Source organism: Clinocottus analis, unplaced genomic scaffold (assembly GCF_023055335.1).
Source record: "Clinocottus analis isolate CAN_PGR_092001 unplaced genomic scaffold, fCliAna1.0.p SCAF_12, whole genome shotgun sequence".
NCBI classification, from domain to species: Eukaryota; Metazoa; Chordata; class Actinopteri; order Perciformes; family Cottidae; genus Clinocottus; species Clinocottus analis.
This window is the reverse complement of record NW_027175843.1, coordinates 4,297,121-4,316,394: the sequence shown is the minus strand read 5'-3', so window position 1 is coordinate 4,316,394 and position 19,274 is coordinate 4,297,121. Positions and strand designations below refer to the sequence as shown.

Below are 19,274 nucleotides of genomic sequence, written 5' to 3'. Positions count from 1 at the left end.
TAAATGCTAATACTAGCATAATAACAAAGCTATTATATTGATGTTTAAAAAGTAAAACAATTAAAATGGTTAGCATGGGAAATACTGTGTGCACGTTAGCATGCTGACGTTAGCATTGCCCATAAGCCTAGCTTGTCTAAGTAAGCCCTAAAGCCTCACAGAGCTGCTAGAGGATTATAATCACTTTCTATTTACTATTTATGTACACTATGTATTTTGTTTGATTTTGTGAATTATGTGTGTAATAACCAAGCAGTGCTAAATGAGGGTATAAGCGTATATACCTAGTTAAACAGTAGTTGAGTGACGTGAGTTTTTCTCTTTTTTTTTACCCACAACCCTCTGCATCAGGACCCCCGCTGTTTCACACAACGCTAATGTTGCACTGAACGCTGCAATAATTATATGTTGTACTACAAAGGGTGTCACTTCAGCCGAGCAGGATTACAGACCACATGACAGTCGTGACATCACACTGAATGTAAATCAACTTTAAGTGCACTTAATGTACACTTTTAAAAAAGGTTACATCCTCACATCTTTTGCTAGAAACTTTTTGGTAAAATCAGCAATTTTGCACATTGGGACAAACCTTGTTAGATAAAGTCATGCGTTCAAATACACTGTAATCAAGTTGGTATTTTAGATTGTGGCTTTACTTAATGTAATGATTGACTGAATAAAAAACATACTTATACTCATACAATATTGAGCCAAATGTAAGGATGGGAAAATAAGTGAAATCACGATAAAACAATAAACATTAGTGTTCAATAAAAACAAAAAGGTCACAAATACACAGCAAAACACACACACACACACACACACACACACACACACACACACACACACACACACACACACACACAGACTGCAGCACTTGGGGCTGATTTTAATGACTATATATATATATATATATATATATATATATATATATATATATATATATATATATATATATATATATATATGCTGGCTGTAAATGTGTCCCTCCGAAATGTAGATTACGTTTGGCAAAACATGGCAATAAGTACAATAGGCATCCCAACATGTGCTCCATTGTCACATAATGTGACATCAGTAGCAGCTTTGAATCGTAGTCTGATTGAAGATATTTATGACATTTGTCTGTTTGTGTGTTGATCTTAAAGTTGTACATTAGAGTCGGGTGTTTATGTCCCAGCGTTCAGACAGTAGAAATCAGATTAGAGCCACGCTGAGTCCATTCACACTGGAGTGATAACTGAAGAGGAAACACCCGGAACACACACACACACACACACACACACACACACACACACACACACACACACACACACACACACACACACACGGAACCGCGTGCACGCCCTCGCGCGCTTAAGCGGACATTGCGGGGGTGGAGAGGAAACGCCGTTAAGTACACGCACGCAAGCGCACGCGCTCCACTCACGCGCTCGCTGAGGCAGGGAGGGAGGAGGGTCTCCGCGCGCTCACTTCTCAGTTTCATTGACTTCATCTGAAACTCATATGAACTTTAGTTTGGTTTATTTTTTTCTATTCCTCTTTTCTTCCGCCGGGCTTCACTTTGTCACTCCGTCACAGACCCAGAGCCTCGTGCTCTCCTCCTGCCCGGTTTCACGCACGAGACGGTTAACGGACCGGGGAGCAACAGGAGGTTTCCACGCGCGCGTCACGCCGGGAACCAGAAGGATTTAGCGGAGACTTGGTGACTTCTTCTGGCTTCTGGGTCAACATCTGGCTCCCGGAGGAAGCCCACGGATTCCACATCTGCCCGGTAGCCCACCGGACCCACAGGCTGACCCGGGATATCTGCTGTCTGACTCGGGATAGCGGTACGGTAAAGACATGAAACGAGGGCGGTTAGTTGGTAACTGAATTATTGTGTGCGGGAAAAGTATATTGTGAGTGACAGAGTTGATGCAGAAAAGTTTTCAGTCATGAAAACAAACATCAACCCATTTAATCTAAATGTTCTAATGTTGCTCAGATAGTTTCAAATACATCCAAACTGTGTTTTTGGACATTTGAATACAGAATTGTCATTGATTAATCCATATTATTCTGTAAATATACTTAATATAGCCTAATAATAAGACCAAGGAAGAATATTTTGGTCCGGTAAGAGAACCACAATGGAAACATGCTCAATTTCAAAGTTCTGATATCAAACTTTTATGAAATACAATTGAGAAGAGTTCTCTTGACAGGGCCGGACCAAAACGTTTGGGTAACCTCTGCCATAATTTGTTTCTCCACCCGATTTTGTCTGATTGTTTTATTCATTTATTTTACTCTGGCTTTTGTATAGATTCAAACAAACGTGTTGAAGACCCTCTTTCCCCATGTTGCCTGTCCACGTGACTAACGGGGACAAACGTTTTTGAAATGAGTCCAACTTTCAGGGGTGAAGCCACAGTCGGCCGCCGCTAGATAAGCTGCAACGTAATCCCTCAGGAGCAACTCCCCAACCATAACATGCTTCCTCTAAACATTATCGTTATTTTCAAAGTCTGACAACATTAAAGGATCCAAATCTAAAGAAAAAGATCTTCTCCTTTTCGCTTGATAATTCCAGAGCCCAGTTGAAATCAAACACACATTCAGCCATGTCATTGAAGACAACATGACAACTCTCACTCATGTTTCCACCTTTGTCTTCCGGCTACAAGTCACATGACACAACAACAAACAGCCGTGCGTTGAAGGTTGCCCCGAGTGGCAACATCGCAGCCCGCTAAGTGACCATGCGTTACGCCTCCATATTGGTCCAGTGACAGAAATTGACACAAAACATGTGGAAATAGGGTCCAGGTTGAAAAATATTAAAGTTGCCCGCCCCCCGCCTCTCCATCAAATAGATATTCACAAGCACATTCAGTCTGACATATTTGGTTCCTTTAGGAACTTCAAGATTGTCACTAAAATTAAAATAAAGTTGTGTGAGTTTAGACTGAACTGAGTCAGAAGACATGAGAATCTCCTAAAGATGGAGATGGAGACGGTAAGATTGAAAGTTTGTTCTGATCTCATGCGTATTGATTTCTGATTTGTGTCTCTCGTGCTCTCCCTGCAGTCTGTCCTCCATCATGCGTCCCTCAGCGGGCAGCATGTGTGCGCGCTGCAGCCTGCTCCTGGTTCAGGTCCTGGTCCTGGTCCATGTCCATCCCGCAGCCGGATACAGTCTGGATCAGGACCACAGTCTGGAGTTCAGCGGCCCCTCCTCGTCCATGTTTGGATACTCGGTCCTGCTGTATCGCCATGGAGCCCATAGCTGGTATTGACCTACCCTTGAACTTATTTTAAACTACTATTGATCCTTTGTTCATCGTCTTTTAATATTTAGTTAATCCTCTATTGATCTGCTTGTTGATCCTTGTTTGACCTGCCATTCACCCTTTGTTGATCTAAAAGAGATCAGTTCATTTAGATCCATTTGATTATGTTAATGATGCTCTATTAGCTGCCACGCTCACAGGAGGGCTGTGTCTGCGTGTGTTCGTGTGCGCATGCTAATTAGCCCGTCCTTGTCAATGAGAGACGCTCTTTGATGCTTCACACACAGATGCCATTCAGACACTGAGCAGACACAAAGACAGATCCTGTCTCACTGTCTCCGTGTCTCTCTCTCTCAGGTTGGTGGTTGGAGCCCCGGTGGCAAACTCATCCTCCAACCCGTCAGTTCGATCTCCAGGAGCCGTGTACCGCTGCAACATCACTGCAGAGTCCCGCCACTGTCACCCCATGCACGCTGGTGTGTTTCTGTGTTTGTGTGTGTGTGTGTGTGTGTGCTGTCAGGTCTTTTCTCCTGCATGTGAAACTCTTGAAAGCATTATCTCAAACATTTTCTAACAACGCCAAATAAGGTCTATATTGTACAGTATAATAAGGTATAGAATAAGGTAAATAATTCAGAGATCTTACATTAGTACAAAGCAACACACACATACACACATACACACACACACAGACACACTAAGATCCGGTCTGAACATGACTAAACACAGTATTGGACTCAGATGTCTACTATGTAAACACTATCAGCTGGTCAGTTGGGACCTTTAACTGTGACACACCAATGAATCACACATGAAGGCTGCATGTGTCAAACTGTGAAACGAATATATGTGTGTTTGTATGTGTGTGGATCTGTGTGCGTGTGCGCGCAGACCTTCCGCAGTGTGGGAAGACGTGTGATGCAGAGAGTGATCACCAGTGGCTGGGAGTCAGTCTGTCCAGACAAACTGGAGTCGACGGAGGACACATCCTGGTAACACTTTCTTTCTCTCACTCACTCACACAGGCACCAAAGTTTAAAACCAGAGATACATAAATTTATCAGCGTGGCTTGTCATTGTGACTGAGTGCTAAATGATGTTAGCACATTCATCGCTGTTCTCCAGCAGTGACACAGCAAGTCAGTAGCTCGACACCCAGCCTGTTGTGTGTGTGTGTGAATAAAGCCATCATGGAACATTTACAGAACACAAAGCTGCGTTTGAGAAACTCATTACAGGCCATTCCTGAAAGACGCTTTGAATGTCCACACTTAGTGAAAAATTAAAGGATGATAATGGTTGACACTCACACACACACACACACACACACACACACACACACACACAGACACACACACAAACAGAGCCTCTGTCACAATGACACGGGTCATGAGAATAACGACATTCTACAGCTAACTTGTGATTGTGTTATTGCCAGTAATGAGTTTGTGTCACATGGCTTTTGCATGCTCTGTGTGTGTGTGTGTGTGTGTGTGTGTGCGTGTGCGTGCGCAGGCATGTGCTCATCGCTGGAAGAACGTCTTCTACTCAAGGAAAGATAGTCAGAACCACAAGCTGCCTAATGGTGTCTGTTATCGCTACGGAAACGACCTGAGACACGCCCAACCCATCATTCCCTGCTACAGAGGTACACAAGCACTCACCAGTCATTTGGTATTATACAAAAATTAGGATCTTTCCACATGCATTGTGACACAGAGACTCCTGTGCAGTTTGATGGAGACTTGTTCTTATAGACATGTCTGGATCTCACTTCTTTTGTGTGTGTGTTATGTGTGTTTATGTGTGTGTGTGTGTGTGTGTGTGTGAACGCAGCAGCTGTTCAGCAGCAGAGGGAAAACGTTTGGGTTTTATCTCCTTATTTATTTGTTCACCTTCACCCCTCGACATGTCTGTTTGTCTCTTCCAGACCACCAGAGGAAGTTCGGTGAGGATTATGGGTCGTGTCAGGCCGGCATTTCCAACTTCCTGACAGAGGTCAGTAAGCTCCATTTAAATCCCGTTTGTTTTCTCAGTTTCCACCGCCAGACTGAATGTGATTCATGTCTGCTGTTTTGTGTAAATCTTCTGGCGGACATGGTGTTTTTTTGTTTTTTTATATCTGCTTTGTAATTTCTCTTCCTCAATCTTGAAATGTAGCACTAATTCTTTTCTAAAAAGAGAACAAAGACTCTCTGTTTACTGGGTCGAAGATGAAACGGATGTTACAGAAATATAATGTTGTGATATGTAGAGAAATGTTGCATGTATTTCTATTGGTACAATACGGGTTTTTAAAAAAAAGAAAGAAAAAGAAATGCATGTCACATTAGATCATGGCCCTGTCCTTCTCAGGATCTGATCATCATGGGGGCCCCGGGCACGTCTTATTGGACGGGTTCAGTTCTGGTCTACAACACGTCCAGCAGGGGGATGTCGGTGTACCTGGACGACGAAACTGGAGCCGTCAGCTTTGGAAGCTACCTAGGTAACAGATACACCTGCTGCTGTACTGTAAACCTTTTAGTGCATTGCAGCTGACAAACAGATCAGCTGACTCAGTCGAAACGGGATGAGTTTTTACATTTTTTTTAAAAGTCCATCTCATAGGCTGTCCACACAGGCTTTCTTCGTCTTGCCTATAGTGCCTACGTCTATTTTCTCGACACATCACTCCAGTGATTGGGAGCTGGGCTCTGAGCGCTGCCAAAACGGCACTAATCACACAGCAGTCTGTATTCTACTGTCGCTGAATGCTTCCTGTGTGCCGACTGACAGAGGACTGACAGAGGACGATGAGCTTCCTTCACTGTGTTGACTGTTAGTGTTAGATAATAACACCTAGTTGCAGTAGAGTATTCAGATTTTGCTTCTTCCTATTAGGCACCTGGTGAATGAAAGGAGGTGACGTCACTCCTGGAACGGTTTAAAGATAAGACAGAAGGAAGAATGTTTTCTGTCCTCCCACATAGCTGCTGATAAATCCTTTAATAGTTGAATGGGGAACGGAGACTTTATCATGCAGCACTGATGTTGGCCTGAAAATGACTTTAAGTTACTGCTTATTACAGACCACATTTGTATTTCTGATTCACTATAAGAAAAGCAGGTATTTGTCATCTGGGTGTCAGCGAGTCTTTGTTAGCGGTGCTGTTGTTTGGTAAAAAGTGGTCTGCTACAGAAGATATGCATGTGCTCTTCCACATTGGGTTGGCAGAACAGTTTAATATATTGCAGGGAAGAATAATACAAGAAGAAGCAGCCACAGTGGGCTGCCTAAATGAAGATATCATCGAGGTAAACGGCTTTCACCCTGCCGCTCTGTCCTTTGGTCGCTACAGTCGCTAGGAAGTTCAAGTGTGAAATGTACATTTTTGTAAAAATAATGTCAAAACAACATCATTTTAACTCGTTAATCCATTTATCCTTTTTTCCGCTGCTAATCCGGGTACAGATCACGCTAATTTTATCAATTATAAGTCATAAATTATTGTTATATACCACTGGAAAGGACTGAAAAAAATAGGTTATGTTGATAAATAATTGGTGCCATATTGCTAGGTCCCTTGGAGAACCCTGCAAAACCCTGCATGTAAAAAGTCCAAAGTGTATCCATGACCGAGAGACAAGTTTCTTTTAATCTCGTTTCAGGATGACATGATACGATAATAAATGAGTTAACTGCACAAACCATATGATGTTCACTCAACAGGAAGCTGAACAGAGAGGTGTGATGTTCAGATAAAAGTGTTTCTTTTCTCCCTAAACATCTTCACTGTTCTCGTCTTGTCAGAAAAGATGAGTGTGTGTTGTCTCCAGTTTGGAGTTGTACACGTGTGCATGTGTGTGTCTCGCTGTTCAGCACAAAAAAACAGGAAGTAGCGGTTTATACCAAAAACGGAAGTTCATTAAGGGTGGCCTCAGCAGCATGGGGTTATAGACCCCATGCTGCAGCATGGGGTTATAGACCCCATGCTGCAAGCCAACTTCATGTTCTCCTGCGGGCTTATTAGTAAGTGTGGCTTCAGCCGCATATGCAATACATCTTTCTCAACCACAACCACTGAACGTCAAACTCTAACCCTAAACCAAAAGCCAGCTTTCAACCAACGGTGTCATGTATGTGAATATAACTATATATATAACTATAACTATATATATATTTATATATATTTATATTTATATATATATATATAAATATATATATATATATATATTTATATATGTATATAAATATATATATATAACTATAACTATATATATAAATATATATATTTATGGGTGATTGGTTTTTGTACTCTTTGTTTACAGTTGTATATAAATTGCCAGTTTTTTAAATAAATAAATAAATAAATACCAATATATATATATATATATACATATATATATATTGGTATTTATATAATTAGTTTTGTTCTTTTTTTCCAAATTGTTGTATCTATGTATGATGTTAATATGTTTTAATGAATGACTATTTAAGTAACAAAACAAAGGTGAGGTATAATCTTTAAAGGTTGCTTTCCACACCTGCAGAGGTCTGAACGTGTGACACTGTGTCCTGCTGTTGTTCAGGTTATGCTGTTGGAGCCGGCAACTTTTTGAATCCCGGTACTGTGGAGGTGGTGGGCGGAGCTCCCCAATACAACCAGAAGGGAAAGGTGAGACCTTCTGTACCTGTGCAGCCATCCACCTGTCTACCTGTCTACTGCACTGAAACACAAAATGCTGTTTGTGAGAGCAACGTCAAGACAGCCGGTCTTGTTTCCTCTTCTTCTTGATGGTGTTTGCGAAGCCGGAGGTGTTATTGCGTTTTGGTTGATGTTGTGTAGTGTTGGCTACTTGTGATGGTTGAAGTTAACGTGTGTCTTTGTGCTGTGCAGGTCTTCATCTTCACTGTTGACAACAACATGCTGCGAGTCATCTCTGAGGTGTCCGGAGAACAGGTGAGAAGCCACGAAGCGTTAGTGTCCCAAATTCAAACCAATGGCGTACTTAGCGCTTGCCTCGTGCGTCTTTGTTGTGCAGCTGGGATCTTACTTCGGCTCCAGCGTGTGCGCAGTGGATCTGAACGCTGATGGGTTGTCAGATCTGTTGGTCGGCGCTCCCATGGCAACAGGCGTCACAAGGGAGGAGGGAAGGGTCCATGTGTACATCAACCAGGGGAAGGTGAGCACACGCTTCAACACAAAAGCTACTTTAGCATTGAACAGAGACTGTTTATTTGACCCGTTGACCTTGGAGCCAACATGGCGGACATCGACATTGCGTTCTGTGTTCCATTCTACATTTTCATACTCGTTTGAGACGCGGTCCGTGTCGCCTGCTTCCTCACAAACTGACTCTGTCCCAGGCGAAGCTGTTGGAGCTGGAGTTTCAGCTGAGTGGCAGCGATGCCTACGCCGCCCGGTTTGGAGAGACCATCGCCGACCTGGGAGACTTAGACGACGACGGCTACCCCGGTAATGAGCCTGTCTGCTTTTTTTTTGGTGGACCACCACTACGATTCTACAAATGAGTAATACTTGAATACACATTTCAGATACTGTAAATAACTGCTCGTACTACAAATACTTTACTTCCTTTGATACTGCTAAATACCACGAAAAATACTTCTTTCTGTTGTTACTACTACATACCACTACTGTTGTTCCTATTAATACTAGGCTTCTCCTGCTAATTCCACTGCAAACATAAATATTGCAAATAGTACTCCAAAACTGGCTGGTTGTGTAGTTTTCTGCCCAGATCTCAAATGATCCCACAATACTACTAATACTACTACAATACTTTGATGACCGATACTGCACTGAACACCCCAAAACACGTACCATTGAACATTGTGCAATTCTTACCGAGAGTACACTGCCAACAGTAAGTGCCACTTCCTGATAGCTGTCATCACTGACTTTAACACAACGCCCTCACACATACACACACATACACATAGACCCCCCACCAGCTGTGTGTCTGTGAGCGTGACGGGTGGAGTGTGTTATTACGTTCATTAAACCTGTAATGACAAACTGTTGCCGCTCTGTAGCTCAACCTTCTAATCTGCCACAGCAAGATGTGTGTGTGTGTGTGTGCGTGTGCGTGTACGTGTGTGTGTGTGTGTGTGTGTGTGTGCATATCTTCGGACAAAAAAAAAACAGAAAGTGTTTGACTTTCAGACCCTCACATCTTCAAAGGACTCAAGTTAAATATTAAAGAAGCAGACTGTTTTTTTCTCACGTTTCTGTACTAATCCTGGATACTTTTATCCCGCTGAGCATTTTACAACAGGGCCTTCACGACTCTCAGACCATTTGGACCTGACCTTAAGAGACCACACTTTTTTGCATATCCAAAATTGAACCTGTTGCCTTGTATCTCATACCACATATTTATATATTATCAATATATTGCCCAGTCCTAGATTGATGTTAGGCTGATATGTTAGCTAATGAAGACAGCGATGGTCTTCACAAATGCAGTAATATCAACTTGTGTGTGTGTGTGTGTGTGTGTGTAGATGTGGCGGTTGGTGCCCCTCAGGAAGACGACCTAAAAGGAGCCGTCTACATTTACAATGGCAGGGAGGAGGGCATCTCACCAACTCCATCTCAGGTACAAATAATGATGCTAATAATACCAATTCTAATACAAAATCAATTCATTATTGAATACGTAACATTTTAATTAATTGTATTATCACTTTCCAAGATACTTTATTGCACTTAAAAGGCTATTGCAGTTTATTACAACTTGGCTCATAGTTTCATTCCTATCAGTTGTATGGGGGCAGACTTAGCTCAGAATTATTTTTTGTGAATTACAATACTTTTAGATAAGTCAAAAGAAGGGAGAAAGTAAATAAATAGTAAAATTCGATTGAATAAATAGATGTGTATGAAATGTAGTCGAGCAAAAAGTCGCGCAAAAGGATTAATCATAAACATTCAGGACACATTCCCTTTCTGTTTCCACCAAACTAAGTGACAAGTATGATGTCATTAAAGAGGATGAAGAGCAGACAGTAAGATTAGGCTCTCACTTGATTGTAATTATGTGGAACATTTAATTTTTCCAAGATTGACTTCCAGCACAAAGATGAAATTTGACTGAACTTTCTGTTCGATGATAACCAACATGGCTTGTGTCTGTGTGTGTGTGTGTGTGTGTGTGTGTGTGTGTGTGTGTGCGTGTGTGTGTGTGTGTGTGTGTGTGTGTGTGTGCGTGCATGTGTGTGTTTTCAGAGGATCACTGGATCCACTCTGGGTCGTAACCTCAGGATGTTCGGTCAATCGCTGAGCTCTGGCATTGATATCGACAATAACGGCTACCACGGTAACCTAAATAACCATTTCCTCTGTCACAACAGCTGTCATGTTGTACATTTAAACCAGATTCAACTCTCTGTCTCTGCAGATGTGGCGGTCGGTGCTTTCCTCTCAGACTCTGCAGTGGTTCTCAGGTAAAACCACACTGAAGCTTTCTGTTCAAGCATGACCCATAAATGCTCCCATTTTAGTTCTGCCTCCTTTCACGTAGGGCAGAAAGAAAGCTTCCTTATTTTAGCAGATTTGAAAGGAAATTGCACTGCAGGGGAAGCAGGACATCCTGTATAACCAAAGCTTTCCAACATAATGCGGAAGAAAGCTTTACTTTGAATAATACAATTTTGTAGAATCAGATTCCTAATCATAAATCAAACGACTGCATTTCTGTTCCGATGGTGTAATCATTTCTCTGAATGTGTCCCGTAGGACCCGTCCAGTGATTCAGGTGAAGGCGTCGCTGATTCTGCCCGAGCAGATTGACCAGGAGGTGGCGCTGTGCCTTGAACACAAGACTCCAACTGTCTGCTTCAATGTTACCGTCTGCTTCAGTGTCAAGTCCAGGCAATTCAGAGGAGCTATAGGTAATGTACCCACAGAGGCAACCCTCCATGATATTTAAAGGCAGAGAGTATCTCTCTTACGACAGTAACATCATGAAGAGAAAGGCCGGCTGTTCCTAGTTACGTCTGCTAAGCTTTAATTAGCCAGCTGCTGATCGGCGGAGGGGTTCAGGAAATGCTCAAGTATCTTGGACATAAGTGCGTATGACTTACCTACTAAAGTTGAAGATGTTCCCTCTCTCTTCAGATCTTCAATATAATTTGACCTCTGACCTCCTCCATAAACCATCCTTCCCTCATCGCTTCTATTTCCATGGCAATGGGTCATCCAATAGCACAAGGGGGCGTGTGAGAGCCCGACATGGCCAGCTCACTTGTACGACCCACGTGGCTTACCAAAGGGTAAAAACACACACACACATACACAAATGTACAGCGACTACTTTTCATTTGGCCTCAATGACACACATGATGCCAATGTTGTTCCGGTTTGCTCCTCCAACAGAAAGACGTGAAGGACATTTTTACTTCGGTCAAGTTTGAGGTTTCTTACGCTCACAAAGAAACAAACAGCCACAAAGCCTCTTCCAAAACCTTCCCTCCATTAAAACCGATTCTGCAGCAGAGCGCAGGACACCAGAACACTATCAGCAACCAGGTACCGACCAGTGCTAATACTAGCTAGCTGCAGCTATGCTAACACCAACCATGTGCAGGCCAATGCTATCATCAGCTAGTAGCCACTAGTGGTTATCAAAAGGAGTGTCTAGGTGTAATTCATTATTGCTAAAGAGTAATTTGCAAATACTTGGCATTAATTTCGAGCCATTTCCCAGTTTAAAGTTTTCCAGTTAAGTCAAAATGACTTTCTTAAAGGACTTTTTTTTCTGGAAGCTACATCTCATTGATAATATGTTTTTTTGTCAATGCCTCTGAGTTTGGTCTCAATGTGATCATGATTTGTTATTTGTAGATACAGATTCAAGAAACACTCATTCTTAATTTGTCCCTCATATTGTCAAAGTTAGACAAATAAGCATTTCTTAACTCCCAACTCTTTGTCATAATTTCTCAGAGTATTAACTCACTCATTTGTTTACCAAGTATTTACTAGAAATGAATATCAGCCTCAGGTTTGCTTTTACATTGACTTTTATTTACTCATATATACTATTGCCTCTACTACTACTGTTTGCATGGTGCTGTTGCTAAATTAAGAATAATATGGACAAAAAATAACAATAACTAACCCATCAGTTTTGTGTTGGAACAACTCCCGTGTCAGATTGTTATGTCCATCACCAAACTGATCTGTGTTAAAGGGCAGGAAACAGCCAATCTGATGTTGACGCCACCACATACACACTTCCAGATGTGTTTACAGCTGCAGCTCATTAACCAACATCAGTCAGCTCATCCTGAGTCTGCACCGCGTCCCACTGACTCATGAAAACAGAGCAGGATGGGTTAGCATGTAGGAATTTGCAGCTTGAGTTATTCACCAGCAGATTATTCATCATCCGTGAAGAATTATGACATTCAACATCAGCTTCTTTTTCTCTGTCAGACTTGGTTTGCTCGCTCCTGTTCGCTGGTGAACTGTTCCACCAACATGCAGCTGTCTGCTCAACTAGTGCTGCCACAGTAAGAACAGAGTCTCACACACACGCACACGCACACACACACACACACACACACACACACGCACACACACACACACACACACACACACACAGCAGGAAACGACTTAGAACACATAAACACAGTCAGGTTACTGTGGCATTTCTTTGTCTTTTCCTCTCGGTGTCTGCACGTGGCTAGCATAGCTTAGCTATAAAAACCGACCTGGTTTTATTTTAAGATTATAAATATACATCTGTATAAATCTACCTTCCAAAACAGTAAATTGTCATGTTATTCTGTCCATGTGTGATATGGCTTGTTAATTAGTGAGCTGTAAAGATTCTGGGAGGCCTATTTTTAAGTGACAGGCCAGTTTTCAGTGTTCATACTAAGCTAAGCTAACTGGCTCCAGACTGCAGTTTAACATTTTCCCTTCGGGGAAAGATTCTATTGGGGCAAATATTACAATCATTTCTATGTCCTAGTCCTGGTGTTTGATGTTGTGATTAGTCAGCTATTCTTTGATGTTAGTCTGACTGGAACATTATGTTGTTGCTTATCGTGTTGTTGCTTGTCATCAGTCAGCAGCAGTACTTTGCCCTCGGCTCTGGACAGACGGTCATGTTGAAAACCTCGCTGCTGAACTCCGGGGACAACGCCTTCATGCCGCGACTGACGCTGCGCTTCCCCGACAACATCCACTACATTAAAGTACTGCAGAACGTGAGTATGCCATTGGGGCAGCTTAAGGAAATGATCGTTTCGGGAGTTTGCAGTCAAAATAGGATCCGAATTCCGGAAGATTTGGCGACACCTGTGGTTACAGCTGGTAACAGCAGGTGTAGTTTGATACCCAAACACTCAACAGAAGAGCAGCTCGTATATGTTGGCAAACAAGCTCACATTAATAAAAAGGCAATATATTGCCATTTTCCCATCATCCAATTAGACACCTTGATCTGATTTTAAGTCAAAATAAAACCGGCTATGTAGAAAGGTAATTACAGAATGTAAACACAATGAATGGCTATTGCTGGAAAGAAAATCCATCGATGAATAGTATCAAAAACTAAATCTAATCCAAAGAATTATAATTGGCTCACAACACAAATAACTAATTGAACAAATGTTGTCTGTGTGTGTCTGTGTGTGTGTAGCAGGACAATGTGGTCAGTTGTGATGTCACACAGGAAGTTAACAGCACGACGGCAGGTGTTGACTGCAGCGTCACCAGCCTCCTGCTCTCAACCAACGCACAGGTAAACCTCAGCCAATCACACACACTTGGATTAAAAGTGTTTAGTTTAGGTTAGCACAAAATGAATGGACGTCTGAATCAAATCTCATGGTAATCCTTTCGATAGCTATCACATATCAGATGTGAGATGTGAACCTCATGTGGCGCAAGAGGAAGTCGGGGCTTCAACAGAATCAAGAACAATCATGACCTGTGAACCATGAACATCTGTAAATTCATTTGTGAGGGTTGGAACAGACGGGCATCGCCGTCTCTAGAGCTGACACAGTGATTAAAATCAGGCTGCCTGTAGATCAAAAGTCAGATCTTGCGTGTCTGTACTTTTTGTTCCCCAGTGTTTTCCTCGTCAGCAGATATTTGCTGTAGTTCCTTTTGTCTCACAACACAAATAACTGTGTTATTTTTAAGCTTGAATCTTGTGAAAGACATTGTTGAAATATCTGAGTTCCCTCCCAAGAGAAAGACAGAGCAGCAGTTTTAAGGTGAATTCTCCCTCAGTGTTTAAAATGTTTAAACCTCAAGACGAAGAGGAATAAATACACATTTTAATAGATGTATTTATCAGATTAGAGTCCACAGCACAGCAAGGTTAAGCGTTTTGATCATCCTGCAGCTGTCCACTTAAAACCGCTGACACATTTCCCGTTTCCTGCAGTTGAATATCAACTTCCTATTGGACGTCAACCAGAACAGCACACCTGGTGACATCACCGTTCACATCAACACTGGCAGGTAAGGGCACTTCTCCTCTCGTCTCCAGAGGGGAAGTAAGTCCTCGAACCCTTTACACACGTTGCAACAGGAGTAAAAGTATGGAAGCCTCCAAATTAAAATACATATATTAAAATGTTTGAATGTATTAAATCTGTTTTCTCTTCAGTGATAACTATGAGAGGGAAGAGTATCTCTATGACAACTCCGTCAGCCTCCTCCTTCCTCTCAAGTACGGAGTCAACGTTAACATCCACGGGTGAGTCTGCATTCATAACTGATAATTTCTTTAAGGATTAATATCAGGAGTAATAAATAGCTTAGTGCGCTTTTCAAAAAGTCTTTCACGTAAAGGCAGCGAGTTTAATTTAGCAAAGTATAGAATCACTTGATTTTATGGTAAAGAAATCATGAAAAATAAATAAAAAAGATACAAAAACAAACAACAGACCGGGATTGTGATCGCACCAGCCACAAAGCCAAAATTGGTCAAGGGGCTTAAATTGTGGGGGACAATACTCTACCTTCATTTTGATCGCAACTATTTACCTGTAATGTTTCCTTCCTGTCTGTCTGTCTGTCTGTCTGTCTGTCTGTCTGTCTGTCTGTCTGTCTGTCTGTCTGTCTGTCTGTCTGTCTGTCTGTCTTGCAGTTTTGTGACTCCCACCTCATTTGTGTTTGGAGATGAAGACACGACTCCGGTCGACTGCTACTCTGAAAAATTCAACTACACATACAAGGTAAATTTACTGAACCCAAAAGAAGAATGGAAATGAATGAGGTGGTCCAACTCGTCTTTTAAATGTAAAACTATTATCCAAGCTCACTAGCCGCCATTTAATCCTTCTTTATACTTCTACTCTAATACATCTTAGTTTTTGCTTATTGTCATTCATTATTGTTCCTTTTTTTTGGTTTTGTTGATCTCTCCGGGTATATCTGTGGTTTTGTCTGCCTGCAGGTGTTAAACTCTGGTCCCAGCAGGTCTGTCGACACCGTGGTGGACATCAGGCTCCCGAAGATCCTCACACCGAACCGCCACAGACTGCTGCAGGTGGTGGACTGGCAGGTGCGTCCAGTGCAAGCACCAGCATTAGTGTCAGAAGTAGAAGTAGCACAGTCAGTGTAAAGAACACTTGTAGGATATTTGGGGTCCCTCGCAAGGTTTACTGAAGACACGGCCATTTTTCTATCTTTTCTCTCGGATGTGTTTTCTTGTACAATCTCGCACCGATGTTTCTATAAAGGTTTATGTCCAGAAACGTGTTAAACACAGTCAAATAGGAGCAAGCAGCCGAATAAGAACTTTGGCATAATAGAATAGTTTAAAACTGGAATAGTAAATATTAAAACGAGGAAACATCTTATCAAATAGTAAATCAACAAGACTCTGTCTGGACATTTAATGCCAACGCTCAGAACGCTCTGGCACGGTGGTCGTTGATTGCGTAGAAGTACAGTAGTAGTAAGGAGGTAAATTAAGTGTGTGTAGTAACATTAATATATACATTTTCTCTCTCTGCAGTCATCTCACGGCACATGTTCCATCAGTGACACGACTGTTTCGGTCTTGGAGGACTGTGAGGTGCCTCAAGCGTCCTTCATCAAACAGCTCATCTTCTTCTTCTCCTCCACCTCCACCCGCAGAATGGTACACACGCCGCTAGCAGGGCCAATACATTGTGCAGCAGCGCGAGCTGGAGTCAATGATCACCACCCAACTATAGTATATAAACTTCAACCTTTTTCTATGTGTGTGTGTGTGTGTGTGTGTGTGTGTGTGTGTGCGTGCTTGCAGTTCTGTGGCCGTAGTGATGAGCTGTGTGAGCAGTTAGTGTGTCGTCTCGGTAACCTGGAGGCGGGGAGAGATGCCTTCATCCAACTGGAGATCAGACTGAACCCTGCCGTACTACTCCAAGCACCGGTAAAATACACACACACACAGACACACACACAGACACACACATATGGATACACAATAACACAGCTGCTGCACTGCTAACGTGCTACGTAGCCTGTGTAGAAACGATGTAAAACTTAAAAGTAACCTCAGCTGATCTAGTGCTTTTTGCAGTAGTTGAAACGATTACAATTTAGAAGACTTTGATGAATGGAGGTTACAGGAAGTGTTGCATTTCAGTTTAACTAACAATACTGTATCTGTCCCTCACAGCCTAATGTATAAGTAAACACCCCCACACAATTAATTCACACATGAAAAGAAGTTGATGTAACTTATCATGTCCAACAATCTGAAATGCATTTCGAGAAACGGATAGAAACTCCTGACATCTGTCTCCGTCTCAGGGTCGTCACGCTGTCATGAGGCTGGAGAGCACAGCGACGATGTCACATCCCAGAGAAGGTCCGCACACCGTCTTCATCACCGAACAATCTGCCGCACAGGTACAACACCTCCACACCAAGTCTCAACCAAGACCCGCCCAACAAGACCACGCTCTAAAAGAGCTCATCTTCAACCTGAACATGTGTTTCCTATTCATCTACTGTGTATTCTTAATGTTCCCAGTAATCACATGCTCTATTCGCTACATTTACAGGTGGTGGTGGAAGCTATTTTTTCCCAGAAACCCTCAACAACAGTCAAAGTCTTCATCATCGTTGTCAGTTTAGTTTTGGGTCTGATGATCTTGGCTTCTCTCATCTGGTGTCTTTGGAAGGTAAATTATATACATAAATATATTATATTCTAATATAAAGTAATGGTAAACTACAGTATTTCACATTATAATAGTACTAAAACTGCAGTATATTGCAATACAATATATAGATAAAGTGCAGTAAATTGTATTATAATAGTACTGATGAAGTTCAGTATCTTACAATACAACAGGATTAAAACGGCAGATTATTGTAATATGAAAACATCATATAATGTTTTGATAAACATTAGCAGCATATTACAAAATATTAGTCAGTGTATCATAATATAATGGCACTAACAAAGGTCGGCACACCGCATCATAATCTGATAAAGCAATGTTTCAAATTATAACGGTTGCAGTAGGAACAGCAGCATGATGTTTCGCCTGTATGTCTCTATCTGCTGCCCGTCTGTCCGCCTGTCTGTCCACCTGTCTGTCCGCCTGTCTAACTACCTGTTTGTCCCTCAGGCTGGTTTCTTTAAGAGGGAGTTCCAGAAGAAAGAAGAGGAAGAGGAGTTCAAGAGAGACAGCTGGGACTATGTCCCTAAAAACAACAAAAGAGAAAGCACTTCATAACGCCGGCTGTCTCCTCTGGCCACGACCTTTGACCTCTAACCTCTAACCTCTAACCAAAGGATAAAGGAGTTTACATTGTGACTGTGCAACAGTTTCAATGAGACATGTGTGCTGACGAATGGATGGAGTGCTGCTGCCAATTTGCCTAAAACAGTAGAACAATACTGCTGTTGAGCGTCGTCGGCCAATGAAATCCGTCCAGAGCGAGTCAGCTGATCTGACTCATAAGAAAGTCTGTTGCTTTCATCACAGCGTGATGAGTGACAACATGTCTCAAGTGAACGCCTCCTGAACACATCTGAACCTGACCGTGACCTTTCAAAACTATTTCATCGGATGTGCCTTCACAAATACTGATGAGTTCAAAGACTTGAAAAAAGACTGCAGCTGGTGGATGGAGGATTACATAAAAAAAAGGGAAGTGACCTTGAAACGACCTATTAAAAGACCCTGAAGCTTCCTGCATCAGAGCCAGTGGCATCACCTGTGACAGTTATCGATGACTGCCGTTTTGACTCTTTTGAAGAGGAAACAATTCAAAGGAGGTGACTTTCAGATGACCTTCCATCTCAGGGCGCCTGGCCTCTGACTGGCTCTTAGCTCTCTGGTGCACATTTGTTTACCGGCCGACCAACACTTCATGCACTGGTAACACACACAGACACACCACACACAGAGCAGACACACTGCATAATGTCCAGACGGAAGTAGAAGTCAAGTGCTGACAGCTGGGATGTGCTAGTACAGGACTTTTATGTGTGTGTTTTATGGACGCTGAACGTCATCACTGTCACTTCAGCAGGTTTTTACATCATGTTGAGCTTTTGTCTCCAAAGTACAAATATCATGTGACATCAAGTTAGGATTGAATTGTTTCTGCTGTTCCCTTTAATTTATTAGATACTTAAAGACGCTTTACGTGACAAATGAAATCCTGTTCAGGTTAATCCAGATCAGACGGCAAACCTCCGGTTCTGCCAAGTGAAGCCGATGCGGACGAGTCTTAAAACCTGCAGGTGGCGACTCCTCTGGTTACAAAAAGAAGTCAGATTGTATAGACGTCTATGAGAAGATGACTTCTCACCTTATTTTTTTTTTCTCAGTAAACATCCATGTAAACATGAGTTTATGGTCTCAATCTCGAGTTTTAAGTCTTCTTCAATGCAGCATGATGTTCATTTAGTAAATGATGGTCCATTTAGAGTCAGACAGACCATGAAGCAGAGTGTGCTCAGGGCCGTATACAGCTAGCATCACTTCTTGCATATTAAATATGGTCACTT

General features: G+C 42.1%; 1 protein-coding gene across 2 annotated transcripts; it reads left to right on the top strand.

The window, feature by feature from the left end:
• Nucleotides 1-1,597: 1,597 nt before the first annotated feature.
• On the top strand, nt 1,598-19,000 carry itga4 (integrin alpha 4). 2 transcript variants are annotated; one of them, XM_068572370.1, is made up of 29 exons: nt 1,598-1,835; nt 3,077-3,277; nt 3,636-3,754; nt 4,170-4,270; nt 4,794-4,926; nt 5,209-5,276; nt 5,634-5,766; nt 7,851-7,936; nt 8,159-8,221; nt 8,304-8,444; nt 8,629-8,737; nt 9,790-9,884; nt 10,514-10,604; nt 10,686-10,731; nt 11,024-11,178; nt 11,405-11,559; nt 11,663-11,815; nt 12,725-12,801; nt 13,362-13,503; nt 13,941-14,039; nt 14,694-14,770; nt 14,919-15,008; nt 15,402-15,489; nt 15,711-15,818; nt 16,275-16,400; nt 16,548-16,673; nt 17,057-17,155; nt 17,311-17,430; nt 17,884-19,000. In XM_068572370.1, the coding sequence occupies exons 2-29, from the start codon at nt 3,090-3,092 to the stop codon at nt 17,989-17,991; spliced, it is 3,096 nt and encodes a 1,031-aa protein (XP_068428471.1). In that variant the 5' UTR covers nt 1,598-1,835; nt 3,077-3,089; the 3' UTR covers nt 17,992-19,000. The 2 variants fall into 2 exon arrangements, with proteins under 2 accessions (XP_068428471.1, XP_068428470.1); XM_068572369.1 differs by having other exon boundaries at nt 13,938-14,039.
• Nucleotides 19,001-19,274: the final 274 nt, after the last annotated feature.

What these genes read in the sequence shown, in the direction of transcription:
- itga4 (XM_068572369.1), top strand. Translation starts at nt 3,090, where the DNA reads ATGCGTCCCTCAGCGGGCAGCATGTGTGCGCGCTGCAGCCTGCTCCTG. An exon ending in TCTCACCAACTCCATCTCAG is followed by an intron (nt 9,885 to 10,513) that starts GTACAAATAATG and finishes GTGTGTTTTCAG; the next exon opens with AGGATCACTGGATCCACTCT. An exon ending in GCAATTCAGAGGAGCTATAG is followed by an intron (nt 11,179 to 11,404) that starts GTAATGTACCCA and finishes CTCTCTCTTCAG; the next exon opens with ATCTTCAATATAATTTGACC.